Source organism: Aspergillus mulundensis (genome assembly GCF_003369625.1).
Source record: "Aspergillus mulundensis strain DSM 5745 chromosome Unknown scaffold_6, whole genome shotgun sequence".
Classification (NCBI taxonomy): Eukaryota; Fungi; Ascomycota; class Eurotiomycetes; order Eurotiales; family Aspergillaceae; genus Aspergillus; species Aspergillus mulundensis.
This window is the reverse complement of record NW_020797894.1, coordinates 157,428-175,805: the sequence shown is the minus strand read 5'-3', so window position 1 is coordinate 175,805 and position 18,378 is coordinate 157,428. Positions and strand designations below refer to the sequence as shown.

General features: G+C 40.9%; 7 protein-coding genes across 7 annotated transcripts; 3 read left to right on the top strand and 4 right to left on the bottom strand.

The window, feature by feature from the left end:
• Nucleotides 1–382: 382 nt before the first annotated feature.
• On the top strand, nucleotides 383–1,609 carry DSM5745_06273 (Beta-1,3-exoglucosidase; the record flags this gene model as incomplete). The annotated part of the gene is made up of 1 exon (XM_026748289.1): nucleotides 383–1,609. One exon carries the CDS (start codon nucleotides 383–385, stop codon nucleotides 1,607–1,609), a length of 1,227 nt encoding a protein of 408 aa, XP_026602593.1.
• Nucleotides 1,610–1,834: 225 nt separating this feature from the next.
• On the bottom strand, nucleotides 1,835–2,505 carry DSM5745_06272 (dynein light chain Tctex-type family protein; the record flags this gene model as incomplete). The annotated part of the gene is made up of 4 exons (XM_026748288.1): nucleotides 1,835–2,119; nucleotides 2,188–2,262; nucleotides 2,357–2,395; nucleotides 2,479–2,505. 4 exons carry the CDS (start codon nucleotides 2,503–2,505, stop codon nucleotides 1,835–1,837), a joined length of 426 nt encoding a protein of 141 aa, XP_026602592.1.
• Nucleotides 2,506–9,304: 6,799 nt separating this feature from the next.
• Nucleotides 9,305–9,739, top strand: DSM5745_06271 (putative vacuolar transporter chaperon Vtc1; the record flags this gene model as incomplete). The annotated part of the gene is made up of 2 exons (XM_026748287.1): nucleotides 9,305–9,338; nucleotides 9,402–9,739. 2 exons carry the CDS (start codon nucleotides 9,305–9,307, stop codon nucleotides 9,737–9,739), a joined length of 372 nt encoding a protein of 123 aa, XP_026602591.1.
• Nucleotides 9,740–10,318: 579 nt separating this feature from the next.
• DSM5745_06270 (WD40 repeat domain-containing protein) lies at nucleotides 10,319–11,573 on the bottom strand (the record flags this gene model as incomplete). The annotated part of the gene is made up of 3 exons (XM_026748286.1): nucleotides 10,319–10,957; nucleotides 11,001–11,496; nucleotides 11,545–11,573. The coding sequence occupies 3 exons, from the start codon at nucleotides 11,571–11,573 to the stop codon at nucleotides 10,319–10,321; spliced, it is 1,164 nt and encodes a 387-aa protein (XP_026602590.1).
• A 521-nt stretch (nucleotides 11,574–12,094) lies between these two features.
• DSM5745_06269 (uncharacterized protein) lies at nucleotides 12,095–13,756 on the top strand (the record flags this gene model as incomplete). The annotated part of the gene is made up of 1 exon (XM_026748285.1): nucleotides 12,095–13,756. One exon carries the CDS (start codon nucleotides 12,095–12,097, stop codon nucleotides 13,754–13,756), a length of 1,662 nt encoding a protein of 553 aa, XP_026602589.1.
• A 190-nt stretch (nucleotides 13,757–13,946) lies between these two features.
• Nucleotides 13,947–15,059, bottom strand: DSM5745_06268 (uncharacterized protein; the record flags this gene model as incomplete). The annotated part of the gene is made up of 2 exons (XM_026748284.1): nucleotides 13,947–14,532; nucleotides 14,668–15,059. The coding sequence occupies 2 exons, from the start codon at nucleotides 15,057–15,059 to the stop codon at nucleotides 13,947–13,949; spliced, it is 978 nt and encodes a 325-aa protein (XP_026602588.1).
• Nucleotides 15,060–15,512: 453 nt separating this feature from the next.
• On the bottom strand, nucleotides 15,513–17,591 carry DSM5745_06267 (uncharacterized protein; the record flags this gene model as incomplete). The annotated part of the gene is made up of 1 exon (XM_026748283.1): nucleotides 15,513–17,591. One exon carries the CDS (start codon nucleotides 17,589–17,591, stop codon nucleotides 15,513–15,515), a length of 2,079 nt encoding a protein of 692 aa, XP_026602587.1.
• Nucleotides 17,592–18,378: the final 787 nt, after the last annotated feature.

The window sequence follows — 18,378 nt, the reverse complement described above, 5'->3', positions numbered from 1 at the left end:
TGACAAGCATCTCCAACTATTCCCCACACCCCAGATTCTGCACCCCAGAAAGACCCTTGATTCGTTCGTGCGACCACCAAGTAGTCTACTGCGACCTTGGCAGTATCCAACATCGGCTGGGCAATTTATTCTCGGCTGTTTTCGCTTTGGAAACACGGGTTATCCTACAAGGTCTCTGTACCTGCTACCTAAGTATACTCCGGAGTATCCACAATAGTACGCTCTACCGAAGTCAAAATTTGCAAGGTAACATGCAAGCTGAAGATCTGCTAGTGAATGTAGGATACCAGACGTGCATATATAGCCTGTTCTCTCCCAAAATCAATGCATGGACTTGTATACTTTCTCCACAACCTATTTGCATATTACCTAGGTCTTCATCATGCATCCCCTCCACTACCTAAGCACAACCCTACTCCTTGCAGCATGCACAACCTGCCTCCCTTCCCTCTCTCACCAACTCCCAAATATCCCATCTGCAAAATCATCTCAAGTCCGCCCCTTCTCCTGGCCTAGCACCAAAGTCCGCGGTGCAAACCTCGGCGGGTGGCTAGTACAAGAGGCCTCCCTCGACACCGCATTCTGGAACACACACGCCCCCAACGCCCCAGATGAATGGACGCTGTGCACCACCCTGGGCTCAAAGTGCTCTTCTGTCCTGGAGCACCGCTACGCCACCTTCATCACAACCTCCACAGTCGACACCCTCGCCTCAGCAGGCGTGAACCTCCTGCGCATTCCGACCACGTACGCAGCCTGGATCGACCTTCCCGGCTCTGGTCTATACAGCGGAAACCAAACAAATTATTTGAGGGAGATCACAGAGTACGCAATCGCGAACTATGACATGCACATCATTATCGACGTACACTCTCTCCCAGGCGGGCTCAACGGGCTCGACATCGGCGAGAAGAAGGGGAACTGGGGGTGGTTCTACAATGCCACTGCGTGGGAGCAGTCGCTGGAGGTCGTCAATGCCGTGGTGGAGTTTATCTACTGCTCGAGTTCGCCCTGGTCCTTCACGCTGGAACCCATGAATGAGCCGACGGACCGGAATGGCGACGACGATCTGACTATGGCCGTCTTCGGGACGCCCGCAGCGCTATCGGATGAAGCTGCGAGCTATGTGATGAGCTTTTGGAAGGCGGTGCTCGAGCGGGTGAGGGCTCTTGAGACTAGATTGGGAGCTGGCGCAACGGGAACTCTTCCTGTGGCATTTCAGAGCTTCAAGCTTCCTTCTTATTGGGGGACGAACTTTACTGCGGAGGAGAATGTTGTCTTTGATGTGCACAATTATTACTTTGAGGGACGGAATACGACTTCCGAAAACCTGCCAACATATATGCGATCTGATGCGGAGGAGAAGTCGAAGGCTGGCGGCAGTGTTCCTGTTTATGTGGGCGAGTGGGCGATCCAAGCGGCGTACAGCAATAGTTTTGCGCTAAGGGAGAGAAATTTGAAGGCTGGTTTGAGCATCTGGGAGGAGTATATGCAGGGGAGTGCGTATTGGTCGGCGAGGTTTGAAGGGACTGACGAGGTGGATGGGGAAGGAAACAAGAGTGATTACTGGAGTTTCGGGCGGTTTGTTGAGTTGGGTTATCTTGATTGATTCCTTTTTGCGCGTACCAGTGGTATATAGCATAAACATACCAAGCACAATCTGAAAAAAATTCACTACTATTGCACCAGGCTCCAACATAGGGGAAATATCAGCGAGAAACAAGTCAACGTCAACGTACAAGGCTCAATCGTTGGATATGTGAAATATGAAAGATATGTAAAATATAACGGAAAGGTGTATCTGTTGGTTGCTCTTTTGATCCCCTATTGTCAATCAGCCCAGTGCAAACCAAGTCACGCTGACAACAACATCAAGCCCCTTGGCGTCGGCGCCGGGGTACTTGAATGTCCACATTCCATCGCGGTTGACGTCCCAGAACGCCCCAGAAGCAGAGTGCATGCCGCGCTTTCCGGTGTTGGCCGTCGAGCCGTCCGCAGCAGCAGTCTTGTCAATCAGGCCTTGTTGAACGATGGTGCTGTTCACCGTGAAGCGGTATGGAGGAGGAGTGGATGGTGTCGAAGGGGTAGTAGCGGTGATAAGGGCCTTCAGGATGGAGTTCTGTCACACAAAGCCGTTAGAAAAGGATTTCTTTTTCTTCATCCTGCGATCATGGGATCACGACGTACAATGATTTGGGAGTTCCACGTTCCAACTTGGGTGTGCTCGTATCCGTCGGCTTGTCCAAGCGCGGAGTCGCAGGCCTGTTACTCAATTGTTAGTTCGCACTTGCGACGTGGCAAACTCAGCAGTACTTGGTACACCAGTCCAGCGCCCGCGTAAGCCTCAGGAACGCACCTCAGTGGCAATCTTGGTAAGTTCCGCGATGGGGACGGGCTGTAGGAGGACAATATTAGCGGACGGTCATTTTTCTCATCCATAGCGCGCGTCAGAATTCATCGCCAGCAAGGGTTACTTACAGTAGCGGGAGTGGTCTCGACAGCCATTGTGTGTGGGAAACTGCGCGTAAAGGTCTTGTACAAGTCGAGGGAGCTTGCGACGCAATCAGTATGTCTGTTGACGTTGAAAGAAAGCTGCCCTGTGACGTTGTCCGGCGAATGTTATGGACAGAACCAGAGACGGATTGTGGGGGAGGAATGTGGACCGGCACCGGCAGAACTCAGAAGCGACAACAGATCCGGGGAAAAGACATCACACTTACCGAGGAATCAGGAAAGTAGCTTATGCAGGGCGATATCAAGGATTGGCGATTTGAAAATGATCACAAAGGAGACGGATCAGGTTCAGAGCCCGGTTGATGCGAAAGAGAACACCTGCCGCCATTTGGAGGACTTCGCGACTGGTGGTTGGCTCGACTGCGATAGTCCGATTGGCGCTATACCAGGTTGGGATCGAGTCGATAACTGTGCTGCTGAACCTGGACTAGCGCATTGCTTGTCGCGACCAGCGTCGGCTCCGGCGCTACAATTGTCCGCAAGCGCTCTCCGAGCTGTAACCCCAGTTGCAAGATACGTGAATACAGGTCGGCCCACCCCGTCTGCAGCTGACCGTAGCTTAATTAAGCTAAGGTAAGCAAGCCAAGCTTGCTTAATTAAAACCCTTAGCCTATTTTATATTTTTAATAAATTTTATTTTATATTTTATTAGTATTTTAAAAAAAAAATAATTTTATAGTACTTTAAATTATTTTATTATAACTTTAACTAATAATCCCCCTAATAATTCTATAATTAATATACTTATTAATTTATTAATACTAACGCCTTTACCTTAGCTAGCTATTAAAAAAGTTTTTATAAATTAACTAGGCTTTTTTAATAAATAAAAGTAAAATATTTTTTAAAAGTGTAATTAAGCCTAAAAAGCTAATTTTAGTAATAAGGTATAAAAATTTTTAACTACTTTTAAAGTACTTTTTAACTACTTTTTTAAAAGCTATTAATATTAATACTAGTAACTACTAGCTAAATATACCCTGTTTTAACTTATTATTTTTAATTTATTAATTATTTACTAAAGTATCCTGCTACTAATTCTAATAGCTATATATATATTATTTATATAAATAAAATAATAAGCACATAGTTTTAAAAAAAAATATATAATATATATAAGTTTATATTTTTTAAAAATTAATTATTAATTATTTTAGTTTATATATTATAAGGTAAAAATTAAAGGTACAAGGTGGATTTTTAACTAGTTTTTTAAGTAAATATATAATAAATTTTACTTTAATTACTTTAGGGTTAAGGTTTATAAGTATTTAAATTTAAAACTATAAAATATTACCTATTAAAAGGTTAAAAAAAATTTTTTAAATAAAATATATAATAAGTATAAAAAAATTATAATAAGTAAAGCTTTTTTAAAGGTTAAAGCTATATATAAGTAAGTTAAAACTAGTTTTATTATTTTAAAACTACTTTATTAATTAAGCCTATTTAGCCTTTTTTAAATAACTTAAAAATATTTTAAAGGTAAAAAGGCATACTTATAGGTAATTCTTACTTATAAGCCTGTTTTATAAAAGCATGCTATATTAATAAATAGCCTTAATTTTAAAATATAAACTAGTTTTTAATTACTTTAAAATATTTTTAATATATATTATTATTATATAGCATGCCTGTATAATAACTAATATAATTTTAATAAGTATTTTATATTTAGCTTATTTAACTAGGCTTAAAATATTAATATTAAGCTATTTTAGGCTTACTTTAAGGCTTTAGCCCTAGCTAATTTTAAAAAATATAACATGGTTAAGCTTATTACTAGTTAAAAAAAAAGTATAGTATATAGGATTAAAATTAGTTTTTTAAAAATAAAACTAGTTTTACAAGTATTTTTTTTAAAATTTTAAAATTACTTATTAACTACTTTATTTAGGCCAAAGCCACCTATAAGGGGAAAAAAAACTTAAAAAAATTAAGTATAAGGTTATATTTAATATTTTTATTTTTTTAAATTAGTTAGGATATTCTTTTGCTATAATAATTTTTTAAAATATATATACTTATTTTTTTTTACTAAATTAACCTTTAAAGGCTATTTTTAATAAGGTTATTAAGCTTATTTATAAAATATAAGATCCTAACCTTATAATAAGTATATAAACTACTTTATAAGTAGTTTTATTTAATACTAAACTACTTTTAAATTAATTTTTAAAAAGTTTAGTTTTTTAAAACTTTTATTAATAATATAATAATTAAATATTATTTTAGATTTATAATAGCTTTGCAAACCAAGATTATTTTTTTATTATTATTATAAAAAAAAGGGTTTTACTTTATTTTAAAGGCCGGGAAATAACTAGTATATAATTTTAATTTTTAGTTAAGCTAAACTTTAAGGTATTTAGCTTATTTTATACCCTAAAAACTAGTTACTAATTACTTAAAAAGTATTATTATTAAAGGCTTGTTACCTATAAAAATATTATTATAGTTATTTATATATTTAATAAGTAAATTAAGCTTTTAGCCTTGCTAAACTTTTTTAAAATTAATATATTTTATAAGCATGTTAAGGGTGCCTTTAATAAAATTATTTTTATTATATTTTTATTAAAGCATGGTAAAAGTAAGTTAAAAAGTACTTTTTAAGTATTTTACTTACTTATATCCTGCCTTTTTTTTAAAACTAGTTATTAATTACTTTTAATTTTTATATTACTACATGTTTTTATTAATGTTAAGACTATAAATAAATATTTTTTACTTTTTAAAAAGGTTTTTAGCCTTATTACTTTTATATAGGGGGTTTTTAGCTAGTTTTTTTACTTTTATAATATTAATATTAAGGATATTATAGTAAATATATATATAAAGTAAATAGCTAGTAAGCTTTATATAAAATTACTTTTACCTTAGGTTAAACTAGTTTTAGGATTAGGCTAATACCTTTAAAAAAAATTTTTATAGTTATATTTAAATATAATAGTTAAAAAATATTCTTATTATATATTATATTTACTTTTTTTAAATTATTTAAAAGCTTTGCCCTTGGGAGGAGTATTATATATTTATTAATTATTATATAAAAAGCTTGCTTACTACTAAAATTTTAAAAAATTATTTTAATTTTTATAAACTACTTTAAAGTATGTTTTTTATTTTTTAAAGTACTTTAAAACTAGTTTTAACTTTAATTAGCATATAAAAATACCTTTATTTATAATTAGGCTAAATATAAAGCTTATTTAATTATTACTACTAGTTTTAACTAAGCTTATTTTTAAATTTTGCCTAATTATTATAAGTAAATCCAGGAAAATACTAATGCTATTAAGTAAAGCTATTATAAATCCTATTTTTTAAGTACTTAAAAGTTATTACTTAATATAGTTATAAGGTTAAAACTACTTTATTTATTATAAAAATTATTTTTAATTATTAATTTTAAGGCAGCTCCCAGCAGCTTAATTAATATAATATAAATTAATATTATATAAAAGTTTTTTATAAAACTTAGTATAAATACTATATAAATAATATGCATAAATAATATTTTAAGTATATATAAAAAAATTATATATATATTAAAATTACTTTAAAACTACTTTAAAACTATTTTTAACTTTTTTAATATGCTAAAAACGCAAGGCTTTTAATATAATAAAGTAAGAAAAGCTATAAAAAGTAAAAAATAATTTTAATAAAATTTTATTTAAGTTAAGTTTTTTTAAATTTATATATGCCAGGGGCTTTTAGTCTTAATTATATTATATAAAAAGGTAAAGTACTTTATTTTATATAAAAACTAGTTTTATATTAATAATACTTTAGTATAACTTTAGCTATACCCTGTAAATAGTATGCTTTATATATTTTAATATACCTTAAAAATTACTTTACTTACAAGAAGAACTATTTTAGTATTAATAATTTTTTAAGGCTAATTTTACTACACCTACTTATTAATATATTATATAAGTTAATAAAGCCTGCTTTACCCTAAAGCCAGATTTTTTTAATATTAATATTATTTTAATACTTTTACTACTACGCCTATTTAAAAATATGTATTAATATTATAAGTTTATTAAAAAACTAGTTTTTAAGTACTTATTAATTATTTTAAATTTTTTAATATTTTTTAAGACTCTCCCACTGCCACCCATGTAAAAAGCTAAAAATTAAAAATTAGGGGTAAAATTAAAATTAATTTTAAAAAGCTAGCTTAATTAAAGTAATATTTTTATAATAAAATAGCTAGGGGGCCTGCTATATTTATTAAAGTTATTAAATATATTAAAAAAAAGGTTAATAATTCTAGTAATTAAAACTAGTTTTAAATTAGTTTAAATATTTTTAAAAGTACTTTAGTTACTTATTTAAAAATAAAATTTTATTATTTACTTAGCTTTAATAGCATGTTAATATAGTTTTATACTATAATAATTAAGTTTTAATATACTAGCTAGTTAAAGTATAAATATTATAAAAATATATATATTTATTAACCAAGACCTTTAGCATAGCATGTATATAAAAAATAAATTACTTTAGGCTATTAATAAACTATTTTTATTAGGTAAAATATATAAAATAAGTAAAAAATAAGTAAGCTTAAAATATATTTTTTAGCCTAGTAAGCATAATATAGTAATAAAAATTTAAAAATAAGTTTTTAATTAAAAATAAGTAAATAAATTTTTTAAAAATTTTTAGCCACTTAGTAATAATAAAAGTACTTTTAAAGTAATTAAGCCTAATAATTTAGGGGTATCTTGCATAGTAAGCTATATATTTAATTTAAATTTTACTTTTATTAATTTTTTTTATAACCCTAAACTAAACTAGTTTAGCCCTAATTAAAAGTACTTTAAATTTAAAAAAATAATAATTACCTTTTTACTTTTTTTTAAAAATAACTAATTTTTAACAGGCCTACACCTAAAAATAAAATTAGTTTAAAAATTATTAAAGCTAGTTTAAACTTAATTATAAAAAAGTAAAGTTTATTATAATTTAGGGTATTTAATTATAGCTTATTATATATAAAAAAAAACTAGGAACTAGAGAACTATTTTTAAAGTAGTTAATATTATATATACCTTATTAAAAAAAAGGTAAAAAATATAAAATATACTTGTAGGCGCCCTACTAAATTAAAAAAAAAAAATAAAAAAGGGTATAAAAAAACTACTTAAAAAGTAGTTTTTATAGTAGTAGTATTAGTAGCCTTTTTTTTTTTTACTTTTTTTTTATTTTTATTATTTTAGCTGGCAGCATCGGGCTTTTTAAAAAGCTTAAAATAATTATAATTTTTAATTTACTTTTACAAGTAGTATTTTAAAACTAGTTAAAAAATATTTTTTAAAGTTAATAAAGTAAGAAAACTTACTAGCTAATACCTTTTTTAACTTATAAGTATTATAAAAAATCTTATAGCTTTTTTTTTATTATTTTTTTTATAATAATAGGGTTATACTAAAACTAGTTAAAAAATATTTTTAATAAAAAAATATAGCTTACTTATATTTTTATTTTACTTAAATAAAAGTTAAAATAAAATAACTAGCTTTATAGCCTAGCGCGCCTTTTAATTATTAATAATAAATTAATAAAAATTTATAAAACTAGTTAAAAAGTACTTTTTATAAGTAATAACTAAATTTATTTTTAATTTTTTTAATTTTACTAACCTTCAGGCGGCTCTTAATATCCTTTTTATTTTTAAAAACCTAGGTAAAAAAATAAATAATAAAATACTTACTAGCGTAATAACCGCGGAGGCTATTAATAATATTAAAATATATTTAAACTAATTAAAAAATACTTTTTATAGGCACTTAAAAAAACTTATTTTATTAAAATAACCTTTAACCTAGCAGTAAAACTTCCCTAAAAAAAATAAATTATTTTATTATTTTATAAATAATTAATTTTAAAGTACTTCCCAGGAATGCATGTAAGGTTAAAAAAAGTTAAAAATTAAAAATTAAAAAATAGTTTAAAAATACTTTTAGCTTTTACTTTTTAATAATAATAGCCTTACTTATTTCTAGCTCTAGCTTTAAAAAAACTATTTTATTATTTAAAATTTATATATATTTTTTAAAAATAGCCTAGGCTTAAATTAGCTATAAAAATAAGTTATAAAGTAATTTTTAAGTAATTCTTACTATTAATTTAATAGTTAGTATAATAAGCGGAAGTATTATTAATAAAAAAAATAAAGGGGGGCAAAAAAAAGTTAAAAAAAAGTTTAATATAAAATTTTAATAAAATTATTAATATTTATATTATTTAAAAAGTAATATAAGGCTTTATTATATTAGTAGCTATTATATTTAAATTATAACCAAAATTATAAATAAAGTTTAAAGGTAAGCTTGGGTAAGCTACAAAGCTAGGTCACGTGACCAAACTAGCTAGGGTGACCAGCAGACAAGTCAGGCCGAGCTGTTCTCTGGCAAGATACCAGAGAAGAGGCAGAGCACGAGCACGTGGGTGGACTCAGGCGGCTAAGGGCGGCAGAAGAGCCACTTCGGCCAATTCCGTGATGGCCCGGCCCCATCTAGCATTCCGCCCACCACGCTCAAGTGGTCAAAGATCCAATCACTAGACTCTTTGGAGTCACTACGGAGTACAGTCAAGATCTTTCTTAGCTTGTTGCCGCACTAGGTCTTTCCTCTGTATCGTCTAATCTTGTCGGTTTTTTATCTTCGCTTCTCATTTTTCATTTATCCTTCTCCTTCACCAGCCTGTCCAACTCCCCAGAGTCCAGCATTATCAAGCTCAAGCTATAGCTAGCTTCTCCTCACCCCGCACAATGTCCAGCCAACCACTCCTTCAAACGGCTCCAGGTACGTACCCTCGAATCGCCAAGAATCACCCCGCGGCAGGCAGAGCTAACGTCAGGAACACAGGCAAACGCATTGCCCTGCCTACCCGTGTCGAGCCTAAAGTCTTTTTCGCCAACGAGCGAACCTTCCTCTCCTGGCTCAACTTTACCGTCATCCTCGGCGGATTGGCCGTTGGCCTTCTCAACTTCGGTGATCGCATTGGACGTATCTCCGCCGGCCTGTTCACCATCATCGCCATGGCAGCCATGATATATGCACTGGTGACATTCCATTGGCGCGCCCAGAGTATCCGGAAACGAGGTCAGAGTGGGATTGATGACAGGTTCGGGCCGACCATCCTGGCTATCTCGCTGCTTGCGGCTGTTGTGGTGAACTTCGTTCTGCGCATGCTGCAGGAATAGAGGGTGCGCCACAATTGCGCATTTTCCATGCTTCAAGGGTTCATTCTTGGTTATATATTCGTTTGACTGCCGGCTGACTGGCCACGGTAACGATTGCATGTATGACTGCATGTATTTGCATGTATTTTTATCTCGTCGAGTGACATCAATCGACTGCCGACACTGTACGGTCGATCGAGTGCTTGAACCACTGTCACCTCTCTGTTCGTGGCTTAGATATTCTCAGAGGTTTCTCTTACTGTTGATTGGCGATGGGCGTTGTGTTGGATGCATTTGGTGTACTACTGAAACAGCGTTATGATTCTTACTGTCAATAAATGCCATATTAAATGCCGACCCTATAAGTGAGCTGTATCTTGGAGATCCGCCGGATATGCGCTTCCCAGAAGCCGTGGCGGACTGGCGGCATCATGGACGAGTCTTCGATATTAAGATATGAGAATAAAACATGTCCTGAACTCCAAGATTTAGGCGAAACCAGCCCGACTATTCTCCAACCCAGGCGCCATGCTAACCCATAACAAAGCATACTATCAAAGAAAGACGGGACACGACGTTCCAAGGTAAACTTATTAGAGCTCAACGAGGCTCCGAGTAATCATTTAGAGCGACACACACCGCCCCGCGATGATGTCCACTGTATTGACGAATGATCTGACCCGACGCCAACTCCCAGAGGCGCGCATAGTGGTCGCTGGACACAGTAACTAGGTACGCAGAATCGGCCGAGAACGCACAATCCCAGACCCACCTTTGATGATTTGCCAGAGTTGTTTCCAGAAACAGCGTGCCGGTATTAGGGTCCATAGGGGGGCCATCAGGCTGTACAGGAAAAGATGGCGGCGGCTCGACGTTATTGACAGGCGGTGTCCCGTTGAGCAGGTGGAATGGAATACTATCGGCTTTGCCCCTCTCAACTTGCATAGAGCTGCTTTGGCTCTCAGAGCCCACGGGAGATGGAGATGCCGGTTTTACTTCCGTCGGCGGTGACTTGGCTTTCGTTCGGGCAGCGGCCGCAATAGCCATTTTCGCTGGAGGATAATCTAGGTCGAGGTTCCATACTTTAGCAGTATGGTCAGCGGAGCAGGTTGCTAGATGCTTAACATCAGGCGAAAGAAGGACACGGGTAAGGTAGTCCTTGTGGGCTTGAAAGGTGCAAATTGGAACGATGCGAGTCACTTCGGCTTCTTGGATCATGCGCCAGATGTACACATTTCCCTAAACAGTCAGTGGGGCTATGAAATTAACTAGGTCTGAATACCTTCTTGTTTCCTGCACAAAGTAGAGACCCATCGCTGGCAACACTGACGCTGTGTACAGCAACATCATCCTCTGGAATCAATTGATGAGTGCAGACACTCTCTCCAAGATCCCAGACCCGGACAATACCAGCACGATCACCGCTGATAAGCTCCCCCTGGTTTGGATGTATGACGACGTCATTCACCGGGGCTTTGTGTGCGTAGTTGCGCTGGAGGCTCCCTGTCCTTGTGTCCCAGACTTTTACTGTACCATCTTCAGAGCTAGTAACCATCCACTTTCCTTCGCAGTGGAATGCAACTCCGGTGATGTTATTTGTGTGACCTTCAAATGTCATCACAGGATTCGGATTCGTGGACTTGATGTCGTATAGTTTCACATTGTTGTGACCAGCAGCCGCCAGATATCGCTTGTCCGGCGTGATGCAGAGACGGTTTACCTGGGAGTCGGGGTGTTGTATAGTGCGCGAGCAAATGCCGGACAGAGCTTCCCAAAATCTAGCGGATATTAGAAACTGTCCTGTTTGCGTTGCAGATAAAACTCACCGGATAGTATGGTCATAGCCCGCTGACATTCAGGTAAGGTCAATTCAGTGGCTCGCAAGACACTCAAACCCGCGCCGGAAACATAAACTCACCAGTACATAGTATGACACTCATAATGGCGATTCAGCACTGAGCGCTGGTAAGTTGACGGGAGTTTAGACGGTCTCGCTTACAACTGGAGTGTTGTAGGGAGCCGTTGGGATCCTGCCGGTTTTATGCCTGAGGGGTCCATATTGTGCCTGGGCTGAGCGGTGACACTTGAGCGGTCAGAGAAGCGGTGAGAAAAGTCCTATGGACTCATTCTTCCAACGCTCCTTCCTACTTTTTGGCGCAACAACAACAGTCTTCCATCGATCACGGCATCCTCAGCATCTGGCTTTGGATCTGCTATGGCCTTTCTGTGATTTGACAGCCACGTCGCTGGTAGGCATACTGTCATCAGGGTGCCGATCAGACGTGTAAAGTCTTGTCGAGACAGGTAGGGTGACTGAGTCTTGATTCGAAGAATAAAACGTGTGGCTTGAGTTATTCTGCTGTGTCAGGTTGAGCAATGAACAGAGACGTGGTTGAAGGTAACTCTACCTCCCTCAGTCCAAATCCTCAAGAGCCTGCTCTTATGGACGCTTCTCATTTGCACATGAATGATCTGGGGCTTACACCTTTCCCCGGGTTCCAGCTGCGGGGCAATACCCTACAGGATCAGGAGCAAAGTTGTCGCGATGAACATGAACACTTCGGTACTGGCTATCGCGATGACATACAGCCAACACGCGGCGAGGGAAGCATCAGCGCTGAAATTCTCGGCATACCGACGCCGCAGACGGACCTGGAAGGATTCGACGCTCTAGTGAATAACAAGGCTGACTCGGATGATTTGTTCGACCCTTTGTTCGATTCTACGATCCCTGAGCTTGACGATGTCTTCTCCCGCAAACGAAGCGCGGAGGAACTGCAAGAATCCCCGCCTGAGAAACGGCAGCGGCAGCAAACAAACCCCCTCGACGAAACGCCTTCACTTACTCCTGATTCGACGCACGAATCATCCGCTTCTTTCTTTGACACTTTCGACAGCATGTTTTGTGGGCCATTTGAACTACCATTAGTTTTACCGGACGAACCTCTGTTTGATCTTGAGATCCCCCAGCCTCCGTTCAGCCCGCCTAGAATAAGCGAGTCGACAAGAGAAGGATTCTCTTTGGATGAGCAGGATATTCTTTCCAACACCACCCGCGAATTTTTGAAGATGCGGAAAGAGCCTGAGTATGTATCCCCGTATCCGGTTTCGGGAGGGCCGCTAGGCTATCTCCCCTCAAGCCCTACTATCCACGTGAAATGCGTCGCCGTGGGAGATGAGAAGGCGAATGATGAGATTCGAAAATTGCGGGCTCAGTTATACCGGACGACACGCGAGCGAGACCAGTACAAGAAGTCACTTTCAGAATATACAAAATTGGACGGCACCGGGAAATCACCAGAGCAGTTACTCCGTGAAGAGAATTCGTCGCTTCGGCGTGTATCCACTCGACATCAGGCCCGGGTGGAAGAATACAAGCAGGAGGCATCCGAGTGGAGGACCAAACTCCACAATGTCAGTGTCTTGTACAATAATCTCTTGTATGAAATTGGGGTAGAGAAGCGGCTTCCCTCGATCACCTCGATTCCAGCCGGATACAAGCCACCTCGGAAGACTGCCGTGATACAGCCGCCGCAAGCTCCTGTGATTATGCAAGACGTCGCTGGCAAATGTTGGGCTTTCGGTCCACCCACACAACAACTTGAAGAGCCACTTGTGCAAAGTGCGGGCGCTAGCAACAGTCAACCTTTCGGCCGAACAATAAAGCAGCCAATGCAGGAACCGCGATGTGTCACGATAGATTTGACCCCCGAACCATTATCTCCACAGATTTCCGTGCCTGAGCAGGCCACAGATGCCGGCAATATCCACACTTCTGATCCACAGCCGCAGCAACATGAATTACATGCTAGGCAACAGTTAACGGCCATCACGATCGATCTGACCGAGGAGGATGAAGCTCCGCCTACACCTCCACCTGTATCGGAACATGCGACGCTTCGATCACTGCGCAGCAAGAAATACGATTGGCTCCAAGCCGGCAACGACATGGTCGAGAACTCCCAGGTCTGCACTTTTTCAATGGTAGAAGACGATGAGCTAGCTCGCATGATGGAAGAAGAACTGTCACGGACTTGATTTCGATACCCTTTCGCATTTTTACGGTTTGCATAGCGAAGTTCTGTATGTTAGCATATTGTTTGGGCTTGGGAGTCTCATGGAGTACCGTTACAATTTGACAGGTTGATGTTCTTTATATGAATTTCCAGTGGGTGTGAGAGCACTGATACTGATTACTGTTACTGAATTATCTGTCCGGTTATGCTGATCATATTCTCCTCCTCTTCCGCCTCCCATCACCAGAGCCACCACTCTCCTTTGGATCTTCCTTTTCATCATCTTGCTCCCCTGCCTCATCATCCTGAAGGATCCCCAGCCCGGATTGCCCAAAACGCCTGACCACCAACGCGACCCTCTCGACATCGCTGCAAGAAACCTCTTTTCCCTTCTCAACGCCCTCATTCAACCTCTCCCTCAATCCCTGCACCCCCTCCCACAACCGCCGATACTCAGCAACATTATACTTGGCATTCAGCTCCCCATTCGGCTTAACCTCTTTACTCGTTTTAGTTGACGAGGAGTGGAAAGGGTAAACACCAACGCAAAGCCAGAGAAACACATCATCACTGTAGAAGGGAACGTCCTTGGAAGCAGTAGATAGAATCAGTGATGCCGTTGCGGGACCTACGCCACGAAGCGGGGTGGTGAGTGTTGAGAGGGCCGTCTCAACGGTCTCAATGCTTCCAGCTAGTGACGATAAAGATGAGAATGCGCTCGCTGTAGCACGCGAGACCGTTTTGTCTTGGTTTTGCCGGACCATGCCTAGGAGCGTTGGGCGGTAGACGCCGTGTTTCCTAGATGCGTTATTAGTTACTCGGCATTGTGTTCCATTCGTGCTGGAGTACAGGTATCTCCCCCTACTGTATGCACTAAATGCATTTGAATGGGCAGGATGGGTGAAGGAGGGGACGATCGGGTAGTGCACATACAGCTTCCACTCAGTTAACCGGATAAGCTCGTCCTTAGAGAGATAGCCCTCCCCCTCCCCTTCATCCTTCCCCCCACGTCGCTTCTCAACGACGTCCGGAAGTGCCTTATATCGCCATTCGTCCAGTTCCAGGAAATCGCGCACCTGGGCGTCGACAAGGTCAAGGTCCTCTGCATGCTCATACTGTGCCTCTTCGGCATCCTTCGCCGATAGCGCGGCTCGTTTCCCAGTTTGTTTCATCATCTTCTTCACATTGGATGCCGATTTCAATTTCGATTTTGACTTGAGCAGTGCCTTGGTGCGAGCTATTTGGCGCACTGTGGTCTCGAATGCGCCGAGAAGGGTGTTGAATGTTGCTAGGGTTATTGTTGCGGGGTCAAAGTCCAAGTCCATGGTTCTGGTCTGAATAACTACAATGGTTGAGTAGTCTGCTCAGAACGAAATGAAATGAGGTTTTGTGAGGGTATATTAGACAAGATTCGCTTGAGTAGGAGGTCGGGTATTTGGCGGGAATCGTTTTGCGGCTTTGCTTTATAGTAGTTCCGCAGCCGTTGCGCCTCATTGCACGCAACTTCGCAAGCCACCTACCTGCCTACATGATTTACGATACCCAACCACTGTTGTTGTTGATATCCTCAATCTCTTCTTGAGCGAAGGTCAATCTGCTGGGTTCGGTATATCGTGAGTCGTTATATATGCCATCTGCTCGTAAACCCGAGTGAAGCTGTGGCTGAGCAAGCCTCAGCTAGGTCTAACTAACGTATCAATTCATACAAAGTAGAAGAGAAGAGATACATAATAAGAGTAGCAAGAAGCCAGGTAACAATAGCGATGAATCTATATTCTTTATCGCTCAGGAGATCGCCTGCTATCTTTCTTGGCATCGCCCTGTTGCGGGCTTGAATGTGGGCTGACAAAGCTCACCCGTTTCTCGTCTTTGCCCCGACTCAGCGGGACCACTGAGGACGAAATCGGGTATTGCCCTTTCTTCCTCATGCTGCCATGCTTCAAAGGCTTGGCAGCACTACCTATTCCCACGTCCGCCTTGGGGTTCGAATCGCTATTGTTGGTTGAACCAGTTGTCTCGTCGTCCTCCACGTCAATGAGACTAAAATCGTCCCCGTTCTCTGCATCAGATGAACAAGGCCCGGGACTGTCAGAGTCAGAGGCCGCTTCATAGTCATCATCATCGCTCACAAGACTTGGAGCTTGATTTGACTCAACGGTGTTCGGACTCAGATCTATTTCCCGCAACTCATTCAATTGAGGCCCTGTTGGCGCATAAGGGGACTGATACGGTACCGTCGGCCGAGTAGGCGTCAGCGTCTCCAATGCAAGAGGCTGATGCCCGGGTCTTTCGATGCCCTTGTGACCGTCAGGGCGCTCGGACGCTGTCTGCGAAGCTGTGGTTCTCATGGGTTGTCGCCCAGCGCGAGTTGCGAGCGGTTTGCTGGGTTTCGCCTCCGCAGACGGCGCTTTCGGTTCGGGTTCGGAGTCACCCTCCTCGGAAGAGTATCCGTCCAAGTCAACCACGGCCTTAGCTTCACCAACCAATTGACCAAGGTCGAGGCCGACGCCTCGCAGTTTCATCAAAGACGATAGGTGAGGGGTGTCCTCTGAGGCTGTAAAGGCATCGCTTGTGACTTTCGCCACAGGGGTCTTTGGCCCTATTGGTTTGTGGGACAAAATACGAGGTGTTTCCACCATTGATGACCGCTTCCCAGCTTCCGCATCCGATGGTCCAGGCGTCAAGGGCTTTCTAGGCGTCGATTCGATAACATGAGCAGAGCGGATCAAGGGATGGACAAAGCCTGGTGTTAGGCCGGTGGAAGGTTCATTCTTGCCACCGACGACGGCACCAGCGTCATCCACCTCGACGGGCTCTCCAGAGGCCATTGCGGCAGCGTCATGACTCGCGAAATTGCGGTTATGGGCGATGCGACAGTGATTAATGAAGCCCTGAGTGCTGGAAAAGTTGTCTCTCCGGCAATCCAGGCAAACTAACTTGACAAGAACACCATCCGACTTTCGTCGAATAATCATGGGGCCAGCTCGTTCCTTTGGAGCCGGGTAGCCGCTGGGCAAAGATTGAAGCTTTGTCCCAGTTGATCCCCGTTGCGGTCTCGTCGACTTGCCAGCAAGATAGCCAGTATCGATGGGGTTGCCGCGCGTTGAACGGCCTTCCACAGGAGTTGTCGCGCCCATGCCCATTGGTGTCATTGGTTCAACCTCACCACCATCGAAACGAGGATCCGGCAGTAACCATCGAGAGTAGTGACGCGTGTATGGGCCATTTGTGACACCCCAAGGCGCCAGAGAGAGCGGTGCAGGTCCATTTCCAGGCGCCCACACCGACATACCTGTTCCATTACTGACAGACAGCGAAGGACCAGCAGCCTGCGATCCGGGATAAGGTACTTCTGCGCATCGGCGCAGTTGTTCTAACGCGACTTGGCATTTGGCAATCTCTTGATCGATGAGCCGAAGTTCATTATGCTTCAGCAGTACTTCGAGGCTCAGCTGAGCTTCGAGCGTTTCGCGCAGCCTGTTTACATTGACCTTGCGCACTGCAGCCTTCTGGTCGTCGCCTGAAGGAGCTGAAGGATGAGAACTACCCTCACTAGGCAACGAGGGTGGCGGATTCTGGGTGTGTCCGGAAGCCTGATCGCTCAAATGTTCCGTTGACGTACTGCCTGCTTCGTCTTTCGCCGTCGAAGGCATAGATTGCGCAGCGGGTGCGGACGGCGCAGAGGAGCGCTGCTGCGTGATGTGCTTTGGAGGCGCATCGTCTACCCGAAGCTTTGTTGCGACCGGTGCGTCTCGAGTCGTAGTTGAATCGCTAGAGTCAGATCGCTTGCGCTTCAACTGAGGCAGCGCAAAGCCGTTAACCCCAGGAGCGACGCAGTGAGACGAGGTCGCGAGCATCTTGACCTCTTCGCTCATTACCTTATTTCCCCCAATAGATGGAGGCCAAGCAGATAACAGCCGATACATGCCATGCGAGTTGTTTTTGGCAAGAAAGGGCGACCAGGTGTAAGCAATGCAGGGATGCGATGCGACACGACCTGTCTCAGGAGAGGGGGGGGAAAGGAGCGGAAGTTAAGGGGGTAAGAGAATAAGATTATTTGGCGAGCGTCAAGTCAATGCACCGGTGCATGCGAAACGCGAAGTCGATCCGAAAGAAAGTTAAAGATGATGAGGCGTCCAGTGGCCCAGTGTTTGCTGGTCGGGCGTCGTTTGCGACCGGCGGCAAACCAGCGGACGGCGACAGCAGACAGGCAGACAGGCAGACAGCAAGGAGGGGTGGGGGGAAGGAGCAGCCCAACCAACGCGGAAGAATAATAAAAAGTGATAAATACAAGTTGGAATAAACGGTATTATATTGAAAAGCAAGCAAGAGCCTCGACGAAACAGCAGCAGGGGATAGCGACAACAAACACAGCAGACGCAGAAGAGGTAAGGATAGCTGGAGGTCGGAGAGTACAGGACAGGAAGCTCTCGACAACTCACATGCAGCCGGGAAACGGAGTCGGAACCACGGCTGTTGGGGGAAGAAACGCAGAAACGGTGGCGGAATCTATTAATAAAGATAGGAACAGGCAGCAGGCGAAGAAGAGTTGAAGTGAAGGAGTAGAGTACAGCGTAGCTAGAGGTCCGTCCAGGGACTGGGATGGTGGGAAGGCAAAGTATGGGGAAGCAGAGAGAAGAGGGA